Genomic DNA, 17,386 nt, shown 5'->3' with positions numbered 1-17,386 from the left:
GAGCTGATCCGTGCTGGAAATACAGGAAATACAACAACTTTGCGCTGTGGATCACCGGATCGGCTTTCACCGTGGACGAAGCGGAGGGGTCGTCACATGTGGTTGCCGCAAGCTTCTTTCGTCGAATCCGCCGGCCGCGCCGTTCTCAAGCCCGCCGCCTCTGCTCACTCTAGGCCACCGCCGCTCATGCTAGGCCGCCGTGTGTGATGCTGTGTTTCGTTCTGAAAGCGAAACTACTTTGTTTGGCTTTCCAAAACTGGCCAATCACAGCACACATTGCTTTTCAGAACGATGAGCTTTGTAAAAATCGGCGTGTTTCAGAAAGGCGGGGCATAGAGGAGAAACAATAATGTACAGTATGTGGAAAATAATGTGTTTTTTGAACCTTAAACCGCATAAACACATTTCATTACACCAAATACACAAAATAATGTTCTTTTTAGCAACATCATATGAAAATGAGAAATGAGCTAAAACAACTAAAAATCAAGATATATATTTTTTTTAATTCACCCTCAACCTTTTTTTTTTTTTTTTGTATACGTATACTGTGTATACGAAGTAGTCTAATTTTAAAAGTGTGATTTCTAGATCTGGAAAAGTAATATAAATAAAGAAAATTAATAACTCCTATGCATTTTTTATACTTTTTAGCAATATACATTTTTTCTATGTATGCCAAGCTCTAAAATATTTCATTGGTTAGAAATATTGGTTAGCGAGTAAAGAATATATAAAAAAAAATCTTTAATTAAATGAAATTAATACAAATTTTAACATATTTATTCTTTTAGTAGTCGAGAAAAAAGGCCCTTATAAAAGGTATAAAATGCCCCTTAAAATATTGCCTCTTAATAATTTCTGATATTAATGGTGAACCTGCTCCTCACACAAAGCCATCATATGATTCAGATGACTTGGAATATAACATTATGATGCTTTTATCATGTTTTTGCACATTGACAGCTATGGTCACCATCATATTTCATTATTTGTAAGAAAGCATTTTGAACATTCTTCAAAACATCTCCTTTTGTGTTTGACTGAAGAAAGAAAGTCACAGGTTTAGAACAACACGGGGACAAGTAAACGATCGCAAAACTTTACATTTTCGGTGAGCTGTCTCTTTAAAACCTGTTGCGCAGTACCACTGCAAGACAGCATACTGTAATATATAAGTGGTGTATAAAAAGGGCAGATACTGAGTAAGCACTCTTTTGCATATTTCTCCTGGTTCTCAATATTTTACAGCATGAATTATAATATTCTGTTCTTTGAAGTCTCCAGTAAGGCTTTGCTTTGACTGTGAGTAATTCCAAATGTATATTTTCCTCACTGCACACTCGCACACACCCCATCCGCCATGATTTAGGCCTAAAACAAACAGCTCAAGCAGGCAGCAGTGGATACAGTGGATGTCACTATCCACCAAGGTAACCGAGTTAGGATTGAACGCTTTCCCAGCAATTGGATTTCCACTGACAGATCCATAGAAGCTGCAGACGTACAGAGCGGCAAGGCGGTCAGGTGCAATCTTTGCTCTTTCACCCCTTCACTTTTTGAAAGCATCTGACCAGAGAGGGCTGATATCTGGCTCAGTGCTCGAAAAAGGTAAGTCCGTTCGTGTCAGTCGAAATCCGAAGTTTGTATTTGACCATCTACGCTGAGTGATTTATTTGAGCCGAAGGAAACACGGTGCACAAATTATGCTTTGCTAAGCACTTTAAGTAACACTATTTTAGAGGGAGGAGTGAGTCTTTGACCTTGAGGATCTTTGTTAGTTTTGGATCAGATGGTCAGTTTAATGCTGAGTTCAGGACGTTTACAGTTACAAAATACCAGTGCCAGACCCGAGCCAGGTCTATCATTTCATCTCATTACTCAGTTGTCAAAAGGGAATTTTCGCTCTCGCTGTCCATTCTGTTAATGGCATCAATGACCCTTCACCTTGGGAACGCAGAACTCGAAATATGGGGAAAAAAGAATGCACTGAAGTAAGGCCCCTTACATTTGCCTATAAAAAATGGTTGTTTACTGAAAATTATTTGTTATTTGCTTAAAAAAACAAATATTATTTTTTAAAGGTTTACTGACAATTATTTAATCTGATAAAGCTGATATTGCCATGTTTTGAGGTCTGATTTAACATGGAAAAAAAAAAAGTTAAACAAATTTATATTGCGTTTTTGCAAAATTACTGTGATAAACAAAGTCCTATATTTGGCAGAATATATTTGCACTTTAAAAACAGGCGTAATGACAGCAATTCATCAAACATTTACTCAGCGGAAATACTACTGAGAAATAAATGATTTTGGCAGGATGATAAACTCAGTCGTGAGAGAGATTTGTAGATAATCAGACAAAACGGGCGAAAATTGCATGAATAATTTGTCGAAGCGAGAGTGAGACAACCGCACTGTTACACAGCGTGCTCCAGGGGTTGGAGCGTCGTCGTCTGCCGAGACGTGGCTGAATTTGACTAATCCCTTTCTCGCTGTGAACAATAGAGACGAATGTTACTTTAAACCCAAAATACTTAAATCCAGCTTTCGATGACTCCAGGCAAATATCATTAATCACGTGGGGCCCACCTCGCTCAGCACGCGCGTGCACGACCAGATGATGGTTTTCCCCAACTCAATCCATCACGTGCGTATGTGTCGTGAGCGCGGGTCCTCGTACCGGCTGAGAGCCTCCACGTAGGGGCCCCGCTAAGTGAAAGAGTTACAACAGCTGTACCTGGCGCTGGTCTGCGCTCTCAGAGCGGCCCGGCTCCCCACTTAGAATGTCATCCGGCTCGTTTTAAAAGAGCGTCACGCCATGGAGCTCCTCGTTTGATGTATCGTTCCTCATCTTTACAATTTTGGGAATAACAGGTCTAACTTATCAATTTGGCACCTGAAATCCCACCGCTTACAGTTTTAGCACATCATGTGTGGGGGTGATGTCATCCTGTGACAGCACTTCCTCTTCTCATTATGGGACATTTTTAGACAGGCCAATAAAAATGAGAAAGGGGGCCATTTTAAAATATCCCATTTGCTTGAAAGTGAATCAAGTTATCTCCATTATTTCAGCACTGAGGTGTGCGGTGACAACGCAGATGCGGTAGAAGCTCATTTCCACCTCTCTCAAGAACTAAAGGCCACTATGAGTCCACCACAGGCCTTGGTCGTACATAATCTTTCTTAATGTCTAAACATAAATGTTTACTGCGGACGGCATTGTGATGTTTGGCAGAAAACGTGCCCATTTCGAAGACAACATGAGGGCAAAAAAAGGGGAAAAATGCTATTGCTGTTTGTGAGTAATATTTAATTAATGACTTTCATAAATTCTAGTAATGTAACTGATCCACAGAGGAAACACACCAGACAGACGAAAAACAACAATGACATCGAGACATACAGCGGATAAGGATGATATAGGAGAGAGAGAAAAGCCTGTAAATGTAAATTATGCAAAAATACGAAATCCATCCCATGAATTGAAGAGCCAGACTCAATTTCAATCCAACCTTTGCTTACAACACCATTCACTCTTGAAAGAACATCTAACTCAAAACCAGGAAGATCATGCAGCTATATTTTGAGGGGTCAACAATGGCAGTCCGACATTTGGTGCCCTAGGCGAGAGGAAATGAAAATAAAAAGAAAACAAGAATGATTGAATGAATGAATGAATGAATAAATTAATGAATGAATGAAAATAATACACCAACAAAATTGACTGAAAGAAATAGTTCAGCCAAAAATGAAAATTTGCTGAAAATTTTACACTCAGGGCATCCAAAACGACAATCCATCATTAAGATGTTTTAACATTAAACCGTCTTTTTTGTTCAAATTCCTTAATAATGCTTCCTCCAATGAAAAAGGCCATCCCCTGTTGTCCCCTAAATCAAAATCCACCAACATATTCACCAACAACTATTTTGGAATGTTTTTTCTTGTAAACAATGTTTGATAAATGCATATTTTTGCTGGAGAAAGCAATACTGTGGATAGGGTACTCGTGTTTTAGCCTTAAAATAAATGACATCTTGATGGATTTGTTTATTACAAACATGCAGGTGTGTGCTTTACAAGGCATTAAATGATGAACTGGAGTTGTGTGGATTACTTATTATGGATTATTGTATATGTGATAATAATTTAGTATAAGGACCAATTTTCACTATTAACTAGTTGCTTATTAGCATGCATATTATTAACATATTAGCTGTTTATTAGTACTATAAAGCACATATCCTGCATGACCATATTCTACATCCCTAATCCTAAACTTAACAATTATCTTATTAACTATTAATAAGCAGCAGATTAGGATTTTATTGAAGCAAAAGTCAAAAGTGAATGGTTTGTTAATAGCAAGAATTGGACCTTAAAATAAAGTGTGAGCGTATATGTTTTTATCAGCTGTTTGGATTCATTCTGATGGCACCCATTCACTGCAGAGGATCATTAGGTTAGCAAGTGAAGTCATGCTGAATTTGTCCAAATCTGTTCCAATGAAGAAAACCACACCCAAACAACACAATTAGACAAACACTTAGTCCATGACCTCCACAAACACACTAACCTGCCCAACTGGGGGTCTCCATGTACAGCTGTTGCTGAGCAGGTGGGGTCTCACTGCAACCACAGAGGTGTCTGATGCCTGCGGGAGAGAGAGACAGCAAAAAGTTTTGAGCCTGAGAACGAAAGCCACACAATTACACACAAACAAAAACATTTAATTCCTCAAAAAGTGGTATTTCAAATTTCCTTAGAAGCCCCGTCTACCATAACAAAGAAGGTGAGCTCCCAATTTACATTACAGATTGCTCTGGAATTCTTTGTTTTTTTGTGAATATGTTTGTGTTTGGACTTAAATAGTTTTATTTTTTGTTGTTTCATATGCCCTTGTTATGATAATGTGTGAGGGGATTGAGGAACAGTCAGAAGACCTGCAGGGTCCAGATAAGCTCAGAACCCCACCAGAACCTCCAAATCCTCTGCATGTACGGCAACCGAGCTTCATGCTACACTGGTGCTGAAGTGGATCTGCCGTAACATTTGGAGCACACACACCAGCTTGTGTTTTTCCACACATACTGTAGTTACAGATAAATAAAGCAAAAAGGCACTCTTCGGATACGTAAACATGGAAGCTGCAAGCGCACAAGGCATAAATTAACCACAAACCCCTTCATGTCCCGTTAACCCTTTCTGACTGGAAACAGTTAAGTCTGATAGTTGGATAAGAAGGATAATCATTCTGTTGGTCTGACCTGGCGAGAAAATGGGCCTGGTGTCACTGTTAATTTAAAATCGACTGAACTAAGGCAGGTTTGGCTGTGTGTACGTGATAGCAGGTGGCTTCAAATCACATTCTTATTTAGAGAAACATTGTGTTGAGTAAGAAATCACTTCACCCAGAGGAGTGTGAGGGAAGAAGAAGAAGAAAAAAGAAACGGGGAAAGATGATAGTGCTGCAAGTTTTCTTTGGACACAGAAAAATATACAACCCAACAAACATGGGGCACCAGAGAGTGAATGCAGCACTCGGGACAAAAGACCCTGTTAGAGCATTACCGTAATTACATGGCCGTAATGGCCTCTATTGCAGGCTATTCAGATTAAATATGCATAGTGCCCCATCCATATTCACGGGGCTTGATAAAAGTGTTGTTCCTATGTATCATTTAATTGTTAGCATTAATCTAAAATATAGAACTAATGTGTTTATTGAAAACAGCACTCTGCCACGCTGGAATTGAATGCCTTTCTGCCTTTCTTGCGTATCATTCTTTCTTTATCAACTTGCTCATTTTTTCCCGTTACCTCTGTTTGACTCTTTTCTCATTACCCTTTCTCTTTTTCTTAAAGTGACAGTCCACCCAAAAATTCTGTCTCACAGCCATATGATTTTGTTTCTTCAGTGGAACTCAAAAGAATATACTCTGAAAAATGTGCTGGCTGCACTTCTTCAGTTACAATAAATAAGGAATGAGTCTTTGAAGCTTTAAAAACAAATGTAAAGCACCTTAAAAGTGGTGAAGTCTTATGAAGCCATAAGTGAGAGAAACAAATTTATGTTGTTATTTACTTAATTCAATCACTGAGTTGAACTCGAGAACCAATTTGTGAGAACCAAATCAAATGATTAATTTGAAAAGATCTGAAAAATCTCTACATTTTAATGAATACATACTTAAATTTTGGCCTCTTTCTTCACAGAAACGATGTTGTATGATTTCAGAAGACCTGCAGAAAAAGGTATATGCATCACTTTTATGATACTTCTATTGTGATTTTCCATCATGTTCGAAGCTTCAAATAATTAATCACCATTTATTGTAATTGCATGCAAATGAAAACAGTGCTCAGAGTTTTCTTTAAGTAAGGTCTGAGAAAAGATAAGAGTGAATAAATCATGAAAGAAAATTTTAATTTCATTTTTGGATAAACAATTTTTTTGAAATGACATCTAACCTTCTTTTTTCCTTCCACCCAAAGTCCATTCTCTCTGTGCCTGTCTATCTGAGAGAGGCTGTAGCTCTCTGTGGGGAAGTGTCTAATTTCATTCCGAGTGTTCCCCTCTGTGGTCAAGAGTAGAACTGAAACCCGGAGATGCAGGAAGTCTTTTGGGAAATCCAGTTCACTACCGACTCAGAGAGAATTAATTTCTGAAGAATTTAGCTTCGCTTGCCTGAAAACAGGCTCACAGGGTGGCAATGAAAAACAGAGGTCTCTGCATGTCAACAAAACCCTGAGCGTATTTGTGTCCATCCACCGAACCCAACATGTATAAACACAAATGCTCCTTTCCAAAACCTACTGAGCTGCCTACAGAGGCAGCATTTTAAGGTGAAGGTTGTTTCAAATGGTACAGTATAAGCAATACTATAAGACACCTCATTTGAACTGAATACTAAGACGACATTGCATATAAGACAACCCCAGAATGCAATGTAACAAACTCAATGGGGGAAAAAAATCCATGATAGCAGACAAAGTGAGAATATATCAATAATAAACAAACACATATTTAATTCAATACTGAAAATTAAACCAAATATTTTTACCCAGTATATTTGCATTGCGTTGTATTTATTATAGGCTTAGGCCATCCCATGAAGCCACAGGTTGTGAAGTAATTATTCCAAAGTAGTATGTACTCATTGAGTATGTGATTTTGGATGAAGCAGAGCATCCTAAATCATTTATTTATGAGGTTTAATCACAGTTATGATGCCACCTTAGAAGACAGCTGCCTGTGTAGGCGTTCCCTACTCAGGGAACCATGGTTACATAAGTAACCTGAGACGTTTTTCTCTTTCCTGTACTTCAAATTCGACAAATTAAAAAATAAAATAAAAAATAAACTGTGTTTGAAGCGGGATTGATAAAAGTAATTAAAATCAAGGGTGGAGGATGATAAATTTAGCTCATTTACAAGTATATACTACAGGTGTCTAATGCATTAGCGTATGTTGATATCTAATTGCATCAGTGCGTCCATTGCGGCCTGACACTCAACCTTTTGAACAGATATTGATGGACCGCAAAGGATCTCATGCAATAACACAGACACACGCCGACACACACACATGCACAAAGCATGTGTATTGATTTCATCCGAACAGAGCTCATATCTCACAGTTTCCCTCCCACACTGTCTCTCTCTCTCCCTGTAATGAATTACCATGCACTGGCTCCAGTATTTTTGGGAACAAGGCCAACATAATTTGTTATTTCATCATAAGTAATTAAAAGCTGTTTCTTTTCCTGTTGTGTCGGAGCTGATTAATTATTTGGACCGTAAAAAGGCATAAATAACACAGAACTGAAGAGTGCCATGGAAAAAAAACAACAATAAAACAACCATCACTCGGACTACATTGATGTCGCAAGCAAAAAGAAAATAGCATCCCACTAAAGTCTATTTGCCCAGCTATTTAGTTTCATACACAGCAATAAATAAACCGTTGGCTGCTGTATGATGAGAACAGTGCAATAACAAATGTTATATCTCAACTATGAAAGGTCTGCGGCATGTAAGCAGATGAAAACAAGGCGTCTGACAAGCGACAGGTGTACATACCATGACATGTGCATTTATTTAAACTGTTCACAAATCGAATGTGTATTTTTAGACAACATTTTGAGCCATGTGATGCTGCAAGCATGATTTTAAGTGAGATTTATGCAATTTCACAAGAGCAAAGTGGCTGCGACAGTCGAACACATCACAGCCGTGTGAGCGTGATATCGCTTCTTTTTTTTAAATCAATTCAATAAAAAAGTGTTGATATTATGTAACTTACATTTTTAGATGCATTTCCAGTTACTTCCAGGAAATAACTTTGTCCATATTTGCCCCGACAATGAAAATAATTGCAGATTTGCAGAGCTGTCGCGCAACTGCAAATGCACACAGAGCCGAATCAATTTTTTTTTATGAAACTGTTGAGAAAATGATTCAGTGACTCTTTCATAAAGACAAGTGTTTAGTTTTTTGAATGAATCAGTGTTTTTAATGACTTGATTGAATGATTCAATTTAATGAGTTGACTGAATGATTCAATGACTCATTCACTAAGAAGAGTCATTTGTTTTGTTCCTAAATGAATCACAATTTTGAACAAATCATTTGAATAGGGGTTATGCGCAACAGACTTCCGCATTCTGTTCTGCAAACAGAAGCAGGTCTCGCCGCTTCCGGTTCAAGCGTTTTGCATATGCTTCGCTGTTTTCCTCAAGATGCCTTCAAAGTAGATACAAAAAGTATCATAACCAATGTTCATCACATATGAAGTTTTTTTTTATTCTTTTCACTAACATTTAGATAAAAAAATTGAATAAACGTCAACAATAAAAACAGCTAGCTAGTTTAACTGATTACCTTAAAAGTCTATAGATATCGCCATTATTTAATACGGCTGTCAACACGTTCTCTGACAAACGTAAGTGATGAGACCTGTTTTCCGGGTTTGGTCTTGACGTGGCGTAAAGATGCAACATGCAGAGTTACTAAAAATGTGTAACTAATGATATTGACCTAACCTAAAAATGCCAAATCAGAGATTTCAGACTTTAGATTCTAACATGAAATGGACACATACTGTTGTAAGAATAAAGGGGTCAAGGTTTTGCTTGTTATCATGGCTGATGAGCAAAGATTACATATTTCAAACTGTAGCCTACTTCCAGGTTTTCTTGCGCCTGCCAAGCATGTGCCATTAAGGTGAATGAGAATACTAATGGATAAATTTATCCAGATATTATAGATTTGCTTACTTAGAATACTTGAAATTTCCAATGACGTTATTGGCACAAAACATAATAATAAAAATAAATAAAAGATAATCATACCAATGGATTAAAATGCTGCTTTGGCAGTGAATGAATAATTCTATATAATAGCAGACTGTGAAAATAAATAAGATGAAATACAATACAAAACAAAAGAGAAATAAAAGTTCTTCAGCCAAAAGAGCTTTATGTTCCATTAGAGAGGCCATTCCATGTCAGAAACTGAGGCTGAATTGATTTAGCAATACATGTTTTAAAGATCAGAAGACAGAATAATGCTTTCTATCAGTTCCTTGCATGCGAAAGAAGAAGTGAAGGATGTGCTTCTACATCTTTTCAACAGAGGATGAGAACAGGTTGTGGGGGGGGCAAAGCAAAATGACCAGGGCAGTAGCACGGCATAAAAGAACAATTTAACTTTGTAATGCTGTGCCTGAATCCTTTTGGATTCTACTTGGCTTTGTGAAGCAGATTAGTTGAGCAGCTTATACAGGCTTTGGTAAATAGAGTTGTAACTCCATTCATCCCTCATTCACAGAGTAAATATCCCCTTTCACACACACCAGAGCACAGTGGCACACACACTGACCTGGAAACACTTCTCAATTACAGACAAGCTGGAGCTCATCAACTCTTCCTACAGGGAGCCTGAATAGAGAGTCTGGACATAAATATTAAGCCTTGAACAGCCTGCTGTAATTTGATTTCCATACTGGGTCAATATATGAAAGCTGTGAGAGCTAATGTTCCTGTTCTGTATGGAGTTTCACCTCATATCGCTAGGCTGGGAATTGATGTGGCATGTATGTTTGCTTTTGCATGTGCTTGAGACTGCTGTCAGACTTTTGCTGTACTTTGAGATTTTGTTGAAGGATTAGCTCATCTGAAAATGAAAAACCTGTCATAATTTACTCACCCTCATGCCATTGAAAATCTGAATGACTTTATTTCTTCTGTGAAACACCAAAGGAAACCTGTACAGGCCATTTTTGTCCACGTACTTATGGCATTCAAGCTTACTAAAGCACCATAAAAATGGTACGACTCACACACTTTACAGTATGTGAGGAAAAGAGTTGTTATTCAATTATAATATTCATCTTGAATTAACTTCCAACCTTACTGAGTTAGTGAGTTCAATTCAGGAACTGAATCGGTTAGATTTGTGAATGAATCACTCTGAGTGGTTCTGCGATCTCAATCAACTGATTCAAAATAATGATTCTTTCACAAAACAGATGTCATTACTTTTCTCATGAAAGGAAATCTAGGGTTGGTATCAAGATTTCTAGTGAATAAAAATTTAAAATAAGGTGTATGACTCATTTTATGATTCTTTCATGGTGGTTTTAAATCATTTTGTAGCTTGAAAGTTCAAATTATGCATGATAAACAGCTTGAAAAAGAGCATCCTGCACAATGAACACAAACAGTATTGGAATTACAGAAGGCTAACTAAATAATGAGCCTCAAGTTCAATTTGCATTAGACTTTATAGTGCTTTGAAACAGTTCCACTTATGATATTTTATGGCGCTTTTGAGTCATTTTAAAGCTTTAGCAAAAATGCTTGCATGAAAAAGTGCAAACAGCCCACTATTTTAGGAAAGTCATGTGAGAAATGACATAAGGTTAAGTTGGAATGACATAAGGATAAGTAAATAATGGCAGAATATTCCTATTTGTATGAACTATCCCATTACATCTCTTTCTTTTGACCAACAGTGAAACTAAAATATGAGCGACTACCACCCCAATGTTCTTCATCTCATATAGCTGTAGGTAAGCAGTAAATACCAGCTTTATCCCTGGCGAGAGGCTGAGATATTTAACAGTGGACTGCACTCTCACCAGAAACCCTGCTGAACCACATGTTGCAAATGTTAATGAGGATTCCCAAATGCCAGGCCACTCTGGGGACTCTGCCTTTAACCAACCCAGCAGATAAATAATACAATGCCCTGCTATAACTATACCGGACACATACAGAGAATGACGAAAAGGCCTCGGAAGAAAAGAAACAGCCAGTATGAAACACATAGACTTGACTGACTAGCCGACGCAATTGAAATCCTCCTTATTCTGGCAAGCCGAAGTCTTCAAATTGACCTTACTAAAATGAACATGAAACAGGATTTGCTATGGCGTGTCATCGGTCAGCGTCGCTGTGGGTTTGCTCGGTTTTGATATTGCATTTGTTTGGTAAAAAGATTGAATATACAGCTAATAGACATCTCCATTAAGACCGTAGTGTTGTCATTCCACTGTAACATGCACCCAATTTATGTTGGACAGAGAGGATTCTGGGAAATTGAACACTAGGACGTCTGATGCAAATTGAACATGAGGGACATTGAATATTAAAACAGGCAAAGCAGCCCATTGACTGAAAGTGGGGGGAGAGATGGAAATTTAAATGAAATACGGCCCACCGTAAAAGGGTGAAAATAAAGGACCAAAACAAAATCAACAACAAGTGAATAATTACCAACAACAGCTTGGTTTATTTCCAGTTTGAGTTGATTTACTAAAACATAAATATACAATAAAATGTAACAAGGGTGTAAAGCATGTTGTTAAAATTGATCATTTTAAGCAAAGAGAGCGAGACGTTAGGCGGGATGTGCCTCTGATCATGAAACGCTGTTGGTTTACCATCGACGGCTTTCTTCAGGATTAGGAAAACAACCTGTGCTTGCTTTATAGAGGCAGATGAAAAACGGGTTTTATGATAATTATTCCGAAGCTGTGTGGATTTAGTGAGTTGTTAAAGTGGAAATCGAGCCATTGTTGGAGGTAGTAAGGCTGTCATCCTGTTTTCATTGGAATCCCACAGTATATCATTATATTACGGAACGGCTGTAATTATGTTGTCGTTACAAACGTACGTTCTCTTCCTGAACATGGTGGATGAACTTGACTTAGTGACTTTAGTGTCATTAGTGGAGAAGTGCCATTTCTAAGTGTTGGTCCCACCAAAAGCTCTTCATTCCAGCTAGACTGATTTAAAGTTTTGTATAAAGCTCTAAAATAATCTATAATTTTATTTGCGTTACAAACACAAAACATTTGGGCTTGTTTGGATTCAGGACTCTCTACAATACAGGCATTATAGTTCACCCAAAAATGAAAATTTGGTGGAAAATTCTGTGAAAATTTAAACTATGAGTTTGTTTCTTCATCAAAACAGATTTGGAGAAACTTAGCATTACATCACTTGCTCACCAATGGATCCTTTGCAGTAAATGGGTGCCGTCAGTCCAAACATCTGATAAAAAAAAAATCACAATAATCCAAGACTTCAGTCGATCAATTAACATCTTGTAAAATGAAAAGCTTCTTGTTTGTAAGAAACAAATAAAGCATTTTAATTTTAAACCTTCACTTCTGACCAAAATACGAGTCCATAATAATGCTTGCCACCAGTAAAAAAGGCAATCCCCTGTTTTCCTCTCACATCAAAACCCACCAACATATTTGTTTAGAACTCTTTTGGACTGTTTTCGCTTGTAAACAATGCTTGATCTGTGCATATTTCTCTCCTGATTCAGATGAAACAACTTCTTCACAGAAGAAAGTAGCATTATTTTCACTTCACAAGACATTCATTGATGGACTGAAGTCGTTTGGATTACTTGTAGACTATTGTGATGTTTTTATCAGCTGTTTGAGCTCTTATTCTGATGGCACCCATTCACTGCAGAGTTTCCATTGGTGAGCAAGCAATGTACAGTAATCCGTTTAAAAGAAGAAACAAACTCATCCACACGTTGGATGGTGTGAGGGTGAGTACATTTCCAGCTAAATTTCATTTTTGGATTGAACTATTTCTTTCATTTTCCAATGATATTATAAGACAACATGCTTTTCTTAAAACTACATGAGACTTCTTACAGTTATAAATTACAGCTGTCGCTAGAATAAAACAAACTTCAATTAAATTCATGTCTTTAGAAAGCATAAATAATATCAAATTCAGTTAAAGTGTCAAAATAATGAAAACGTTTAATTTTAAATGGCTTAATATTAACATCTTTAAACTTAAGTTAATACATGATCATTTTTGTTTAAAAAAAAGGCACCACTGTTACAACCAAGGCTTTTTCCAAAAATGAATGTCTTTTCATTTCTGATGCCAACACCTCATTTGGATGGTCTTTTATGCAACCTATAATGTCATACAGTTTAGTCTGAATCGGTTCCTGCAAGTTGAAATTCAGACACTTGTGCCAATGTGAGTTAATTCATACTGGTGTTAAATGTGCGACAAATAACAAATAACTGGAACTAAAATGGCCTGCTTCACGTTTGTGTGCAATGAAGCTGAATGTTTGATGTCTTTGCAACCTTTGTTGACCTGACCTGACTGATTTGTACCAAGCCAAATGTGAGAACCACATAATGTAAAAGGTGATGTTATGGCAGCCATTACAGCCATTTCTATATGAGAAAGGTGTGGTGTAATCACACAACACAATGTACTGTACACAGCACACCATTTGTACAGTAGAATATTCCAGCAAAAGAAGACTGCATGAGGGTAAATAAAGGATGAATGAAGTAAAACTAAATAAGCCAGAGGTGCCTGTCACATTTTTGTGCGCTTCTGACTAGACAAATGAAAGAGAAGTTCCCGTGAGAGAACTGAGTATGTAATTCAACGCTTAATGTGTGTGTGCATGTGTGTGTCGGATGAACGAGAAAGATGCAAGAGGCGCGCATCCATCCTCAGAGGTGAACTCGATTTCACGGGTTAGTGAGAGACGGGTGGTGTATTCTGGGAGGTGGGGGTGTTCTGCCTCGGCTTTATTAAAGAGCTTCTGTTCTCGGTCCATTTAGAATCAGTGTTTGCTGTTGCAGAGCACAGGCCGGAGCTCCTTTAACTCACCACAGCTGCCGGAGGGTCCGCACCTTTGTATTTCCCACCTAAATATCCAGCACTGCTTATAGGTGTATTTTAAGTCAGATAAAACGATTTACGCATTAAAGCTCAATGTTTTACAGCTTTACAAGAATCAACAGTTGCTAACGGAGCAGAATGAGATGTGCTAAACATGAACCCCTCTCACATACACATACACACACAGTCATATATCAGACATTTATCACTGCTCACGTGTAGGATGACCACCCCCCAGGAGCTTTTAATATTTAATGTAAAGATTAATCAGCCCTCTCATTATTTTAATTGTTCTTCCTTTATCCAACCTGTCAGAGTTATAGATTACCCCCCGTAGACGCTACCAGCAGCTCCCTGGTCGGGGATTTATGGGTATTTTTGGATCAGTTAGCCTCTAGTCATATTTCACCATTTTTCTGACGAGCCATTAAAATGTCCCAGGTAGTTCAGGTTCAGGTCTCTCCTCTTTATCAGGCGAGAAGCATGCTGGGATAAAAAAAAACTCCCTTGCTAGCGATTAGCATGTTTAGTAAAAAAAGCTCACAAGTGAAGATGTATAGAATTAGTACAGGAGTAGCAGCTCTGAGGGGATGATACATGCTTGTTAGTGAGTTGATAGAGCATCATGGGATATTGGGGAAAAAATTAATTAAAAAAAATAATCCAAATAACTCCAGAAATAATTAGAAATACATGTCTTATACACACACAGACACACACACACACATATATATATATATATATATATATATATATATATATTCTCAGAGAATATAATTACTATTGTGGGAGTAATAATAGTAAGTGGGAGGAAAATATATTATTGGTCCCAAAAATTTTATATATGTGTTTAATAGATGTAATAATAAACACACATATACATATATGCCTCGTGGGCAGTGCAACGACATGTCGCACTGTTGCGCTTTGGATGTCCCGAGTTCAAGTCCCGGCACGTGGACCTTTCCCGATCCCGCCTCCCTCTCTCTCTCCCACTTCATTTCCTGTCACTATACTGTCCTATTGAAATAAAGGCATAAAACGCCAAAAATAAATCATTCTAATCAGTATATTGTTTTTACTGTCACTTTTGATAAACTCTAATTTCTTCCAAAACAAAAATGACTGACCCCAAATATGTACATAAAATATATATTTTTCCCCAGAAAACTCAGTGGGCCCTGGCAGATCTGCCTTTCTCTTCGCACCTGACAGGGTCGCTGTAGGAGTCCGGCAGCTGCCCCGCAGTGATTGAGTGGGTACTGATGAAGAGAGAGTCTGAAGTGAAAAATGCCAACCCTTTGGCCAAGAAAACACATACACACACAGAAGGGGTTAGGCCTTTCCCAACCTCCGTTCATTTCATCGTTCTTGCCCGGCTGAAGCTTTTTGTGGGCAAGGTGGCTGGAGTAAGTTGCCGATTACATAATCCTGTTTTACAGGGGCTCCATCCATCACCCGGCTTTCATTTTCATTGGAGCTAAATTGCACGAGTGCTGGGAGTGGAAATGAATTTCAGCAGTCCAGCATATCTGTTTAGTTTGCAGAAAGCAAAAGCACTGTGGAGAATGGAGAGTGAGAGAGATGTGTAGAGCCAGCGAGAGAGAGAAAGAGAGAGAGGAAGGATAAAAGACCCTTTCTGAGTTCAGTCCGGCGAGGGTCTGATGGTGATGCATGGTTATGGACCATCTGCACTCAGAGGCGATAAATTTATGATTATGGTGAGAGAGCTAAAAGGCTGTCCATTACTGTAACATAGTGGCCTCAGTAGAGAGTCTCTCATCAGGCCCAGCTGAGAATCAGCAGTAAAACCAGACAAGGCATCTAATATTAATCAAATTTACATGCCAACAGCAGGTGTCAGTCAATAGCCTGCTGACAGTTGTTCAGCTACTCAAGCTGTAGCGCTCGCTCACTTTCACCACTTTTACCTTAGGGTCCAAATAGACTAGCGAACGTGTAGCGATAGGACAGAGAGCATGCTACGGCTGCGAGATGATTGGTGTGCATGAAAAAGGCTCATTTTGCTGACAATGGCAGAAAGACAATGAACAGAAATGCATTCACACTTCGGATCGCTGTCACACTATTGATTCTTAGCGGCGTCCAAATGGCTGGTGAGGCTTTTGTGCTTTGACATCTATGCGGTACGCCGTTCAATTAGTTTTAGCGTCCCGGTCCAGATGCCGCCACCGTTCAAACACATTCGAGAAGGCCATGTGCGCATGCGACCGATGCAAATGTTTAACCCAAGAGCATCTGGGTAACCACACGACTTGACATTTCAGACAGTAGCGGCTCCTGACCGTAAATTTAGGTGGGGCAGATTCTGAGTCGTAGCGCTAGTTTATAATAAACTCAATAAAGTTTATAGTCTTTCTAGTCTAATCGCTGTCCTTGCGTTATTCAGACTGTGGGCGGCACGCTAATGTTGACTGACAGGCTTGAAGTACACACACATAGAATGCTACAGAATTATTGCCTTAATATAGTCTGCTACAGAATTATTGCCTTAATATTGTCTCTGAGTGTTGATTTTGAATGTTACAAGTTGTAGAGGAATTTAAGGGAGAAAATTAATATCATGTCTCGTCTCAAAACAAACATAAAACAAACACAACAGAACTATATAAAGACAGAACTATATTCACAACAGAACTATATTTTCATGTGAGCACATTTAAACTAAAGGATTAACACTTTCATTAATTTAAAACATTACTGCACATAGGAAAAACAGACATGCCAGCTAGTTTCTGACCTGATGCAGACACATGGCTGAAGCTGACTGATATCATCTTGGTCTGGAGCGAGATAAGGTAACGTGAAAATAAGCAGGCAGTCTAAAATCTGCCCAAATGGCTCTCAATTAGAGCATGCTGCAGTTCCACTTTTCACCACAGATTTACATTGTAAAATTTGTGGGGCGCTGTTGAGTTCAGGAGGACACCGGCGTGACTGTCCCACTTAGGGCCAGTTTTACTAACAGCTTAAACCATCTTTTGTCGTTAAAATAGTACTGTCATGATTTACTAAAGATGTGCAGTGATGAATTAGCGCTGAAAAGGCGTGGACACAGTTATTTTTGCGCCTGACCTTATTGAATATATATATTCTGACCTTATTCTTTATTTGCGACTACGCTAATTTGTGCTGCACTTGGTATATTGTGTTGGTCGATATGT

The 17,386-nt window shown here is 38.3% G+C and overlaps 1 protein-coding gene across 1 annotated transcript in view; it reads right to left on the bottom strand.

Moving 5' to 3' along the window:
* The window catches only part of rbfox3a (RNA binding fox-1 homolog 3a), a 451,725-nt gene that overhangs the window by 240,636 nt on the left and 193,703 nt on the right, over positions 1 to 17,386 (bottom strand). Inside the window, exon 4 of the mRNA XM_016504819.1 lies at positions 4,585 to 4,662. Within this exon, the coding sequence (XP_016360305.1) occupies positions 4,585 to 4,606 (22 nt within the window). The 5' untranslated portion in view covers positions 4,607 to 4,662. The remainder of the gene's footprint in view (positions 1 to 4,584; positions 4,663 to 17,386) is intronic.

This window comes from Sinocyclocheilus anshuiensis, unplaced genomic scaffold (assembly GCF_001515605.1).
Source record: "Sinocyclocheilus anshuiensis isolate Anshui unplaced genomic scaffold, SAMN03320099.WGS_v1.1 scaffold190, whole genome shotgun sequence".
Classification (NCBI taxonomy): domain Eukaryota; kingdom Metazoa; phylum Chordata; class Actinopteri; order Cypriniformes; family Cyprinidae; genus Sinocyclocheilus; species Sinocyclocheilus anshuiensis.
The sequence above is the reverse complement of the archived record's forward strand: the minus strand, read 5'-3'. Positions and strand labels throughout refer to the sequence as shown.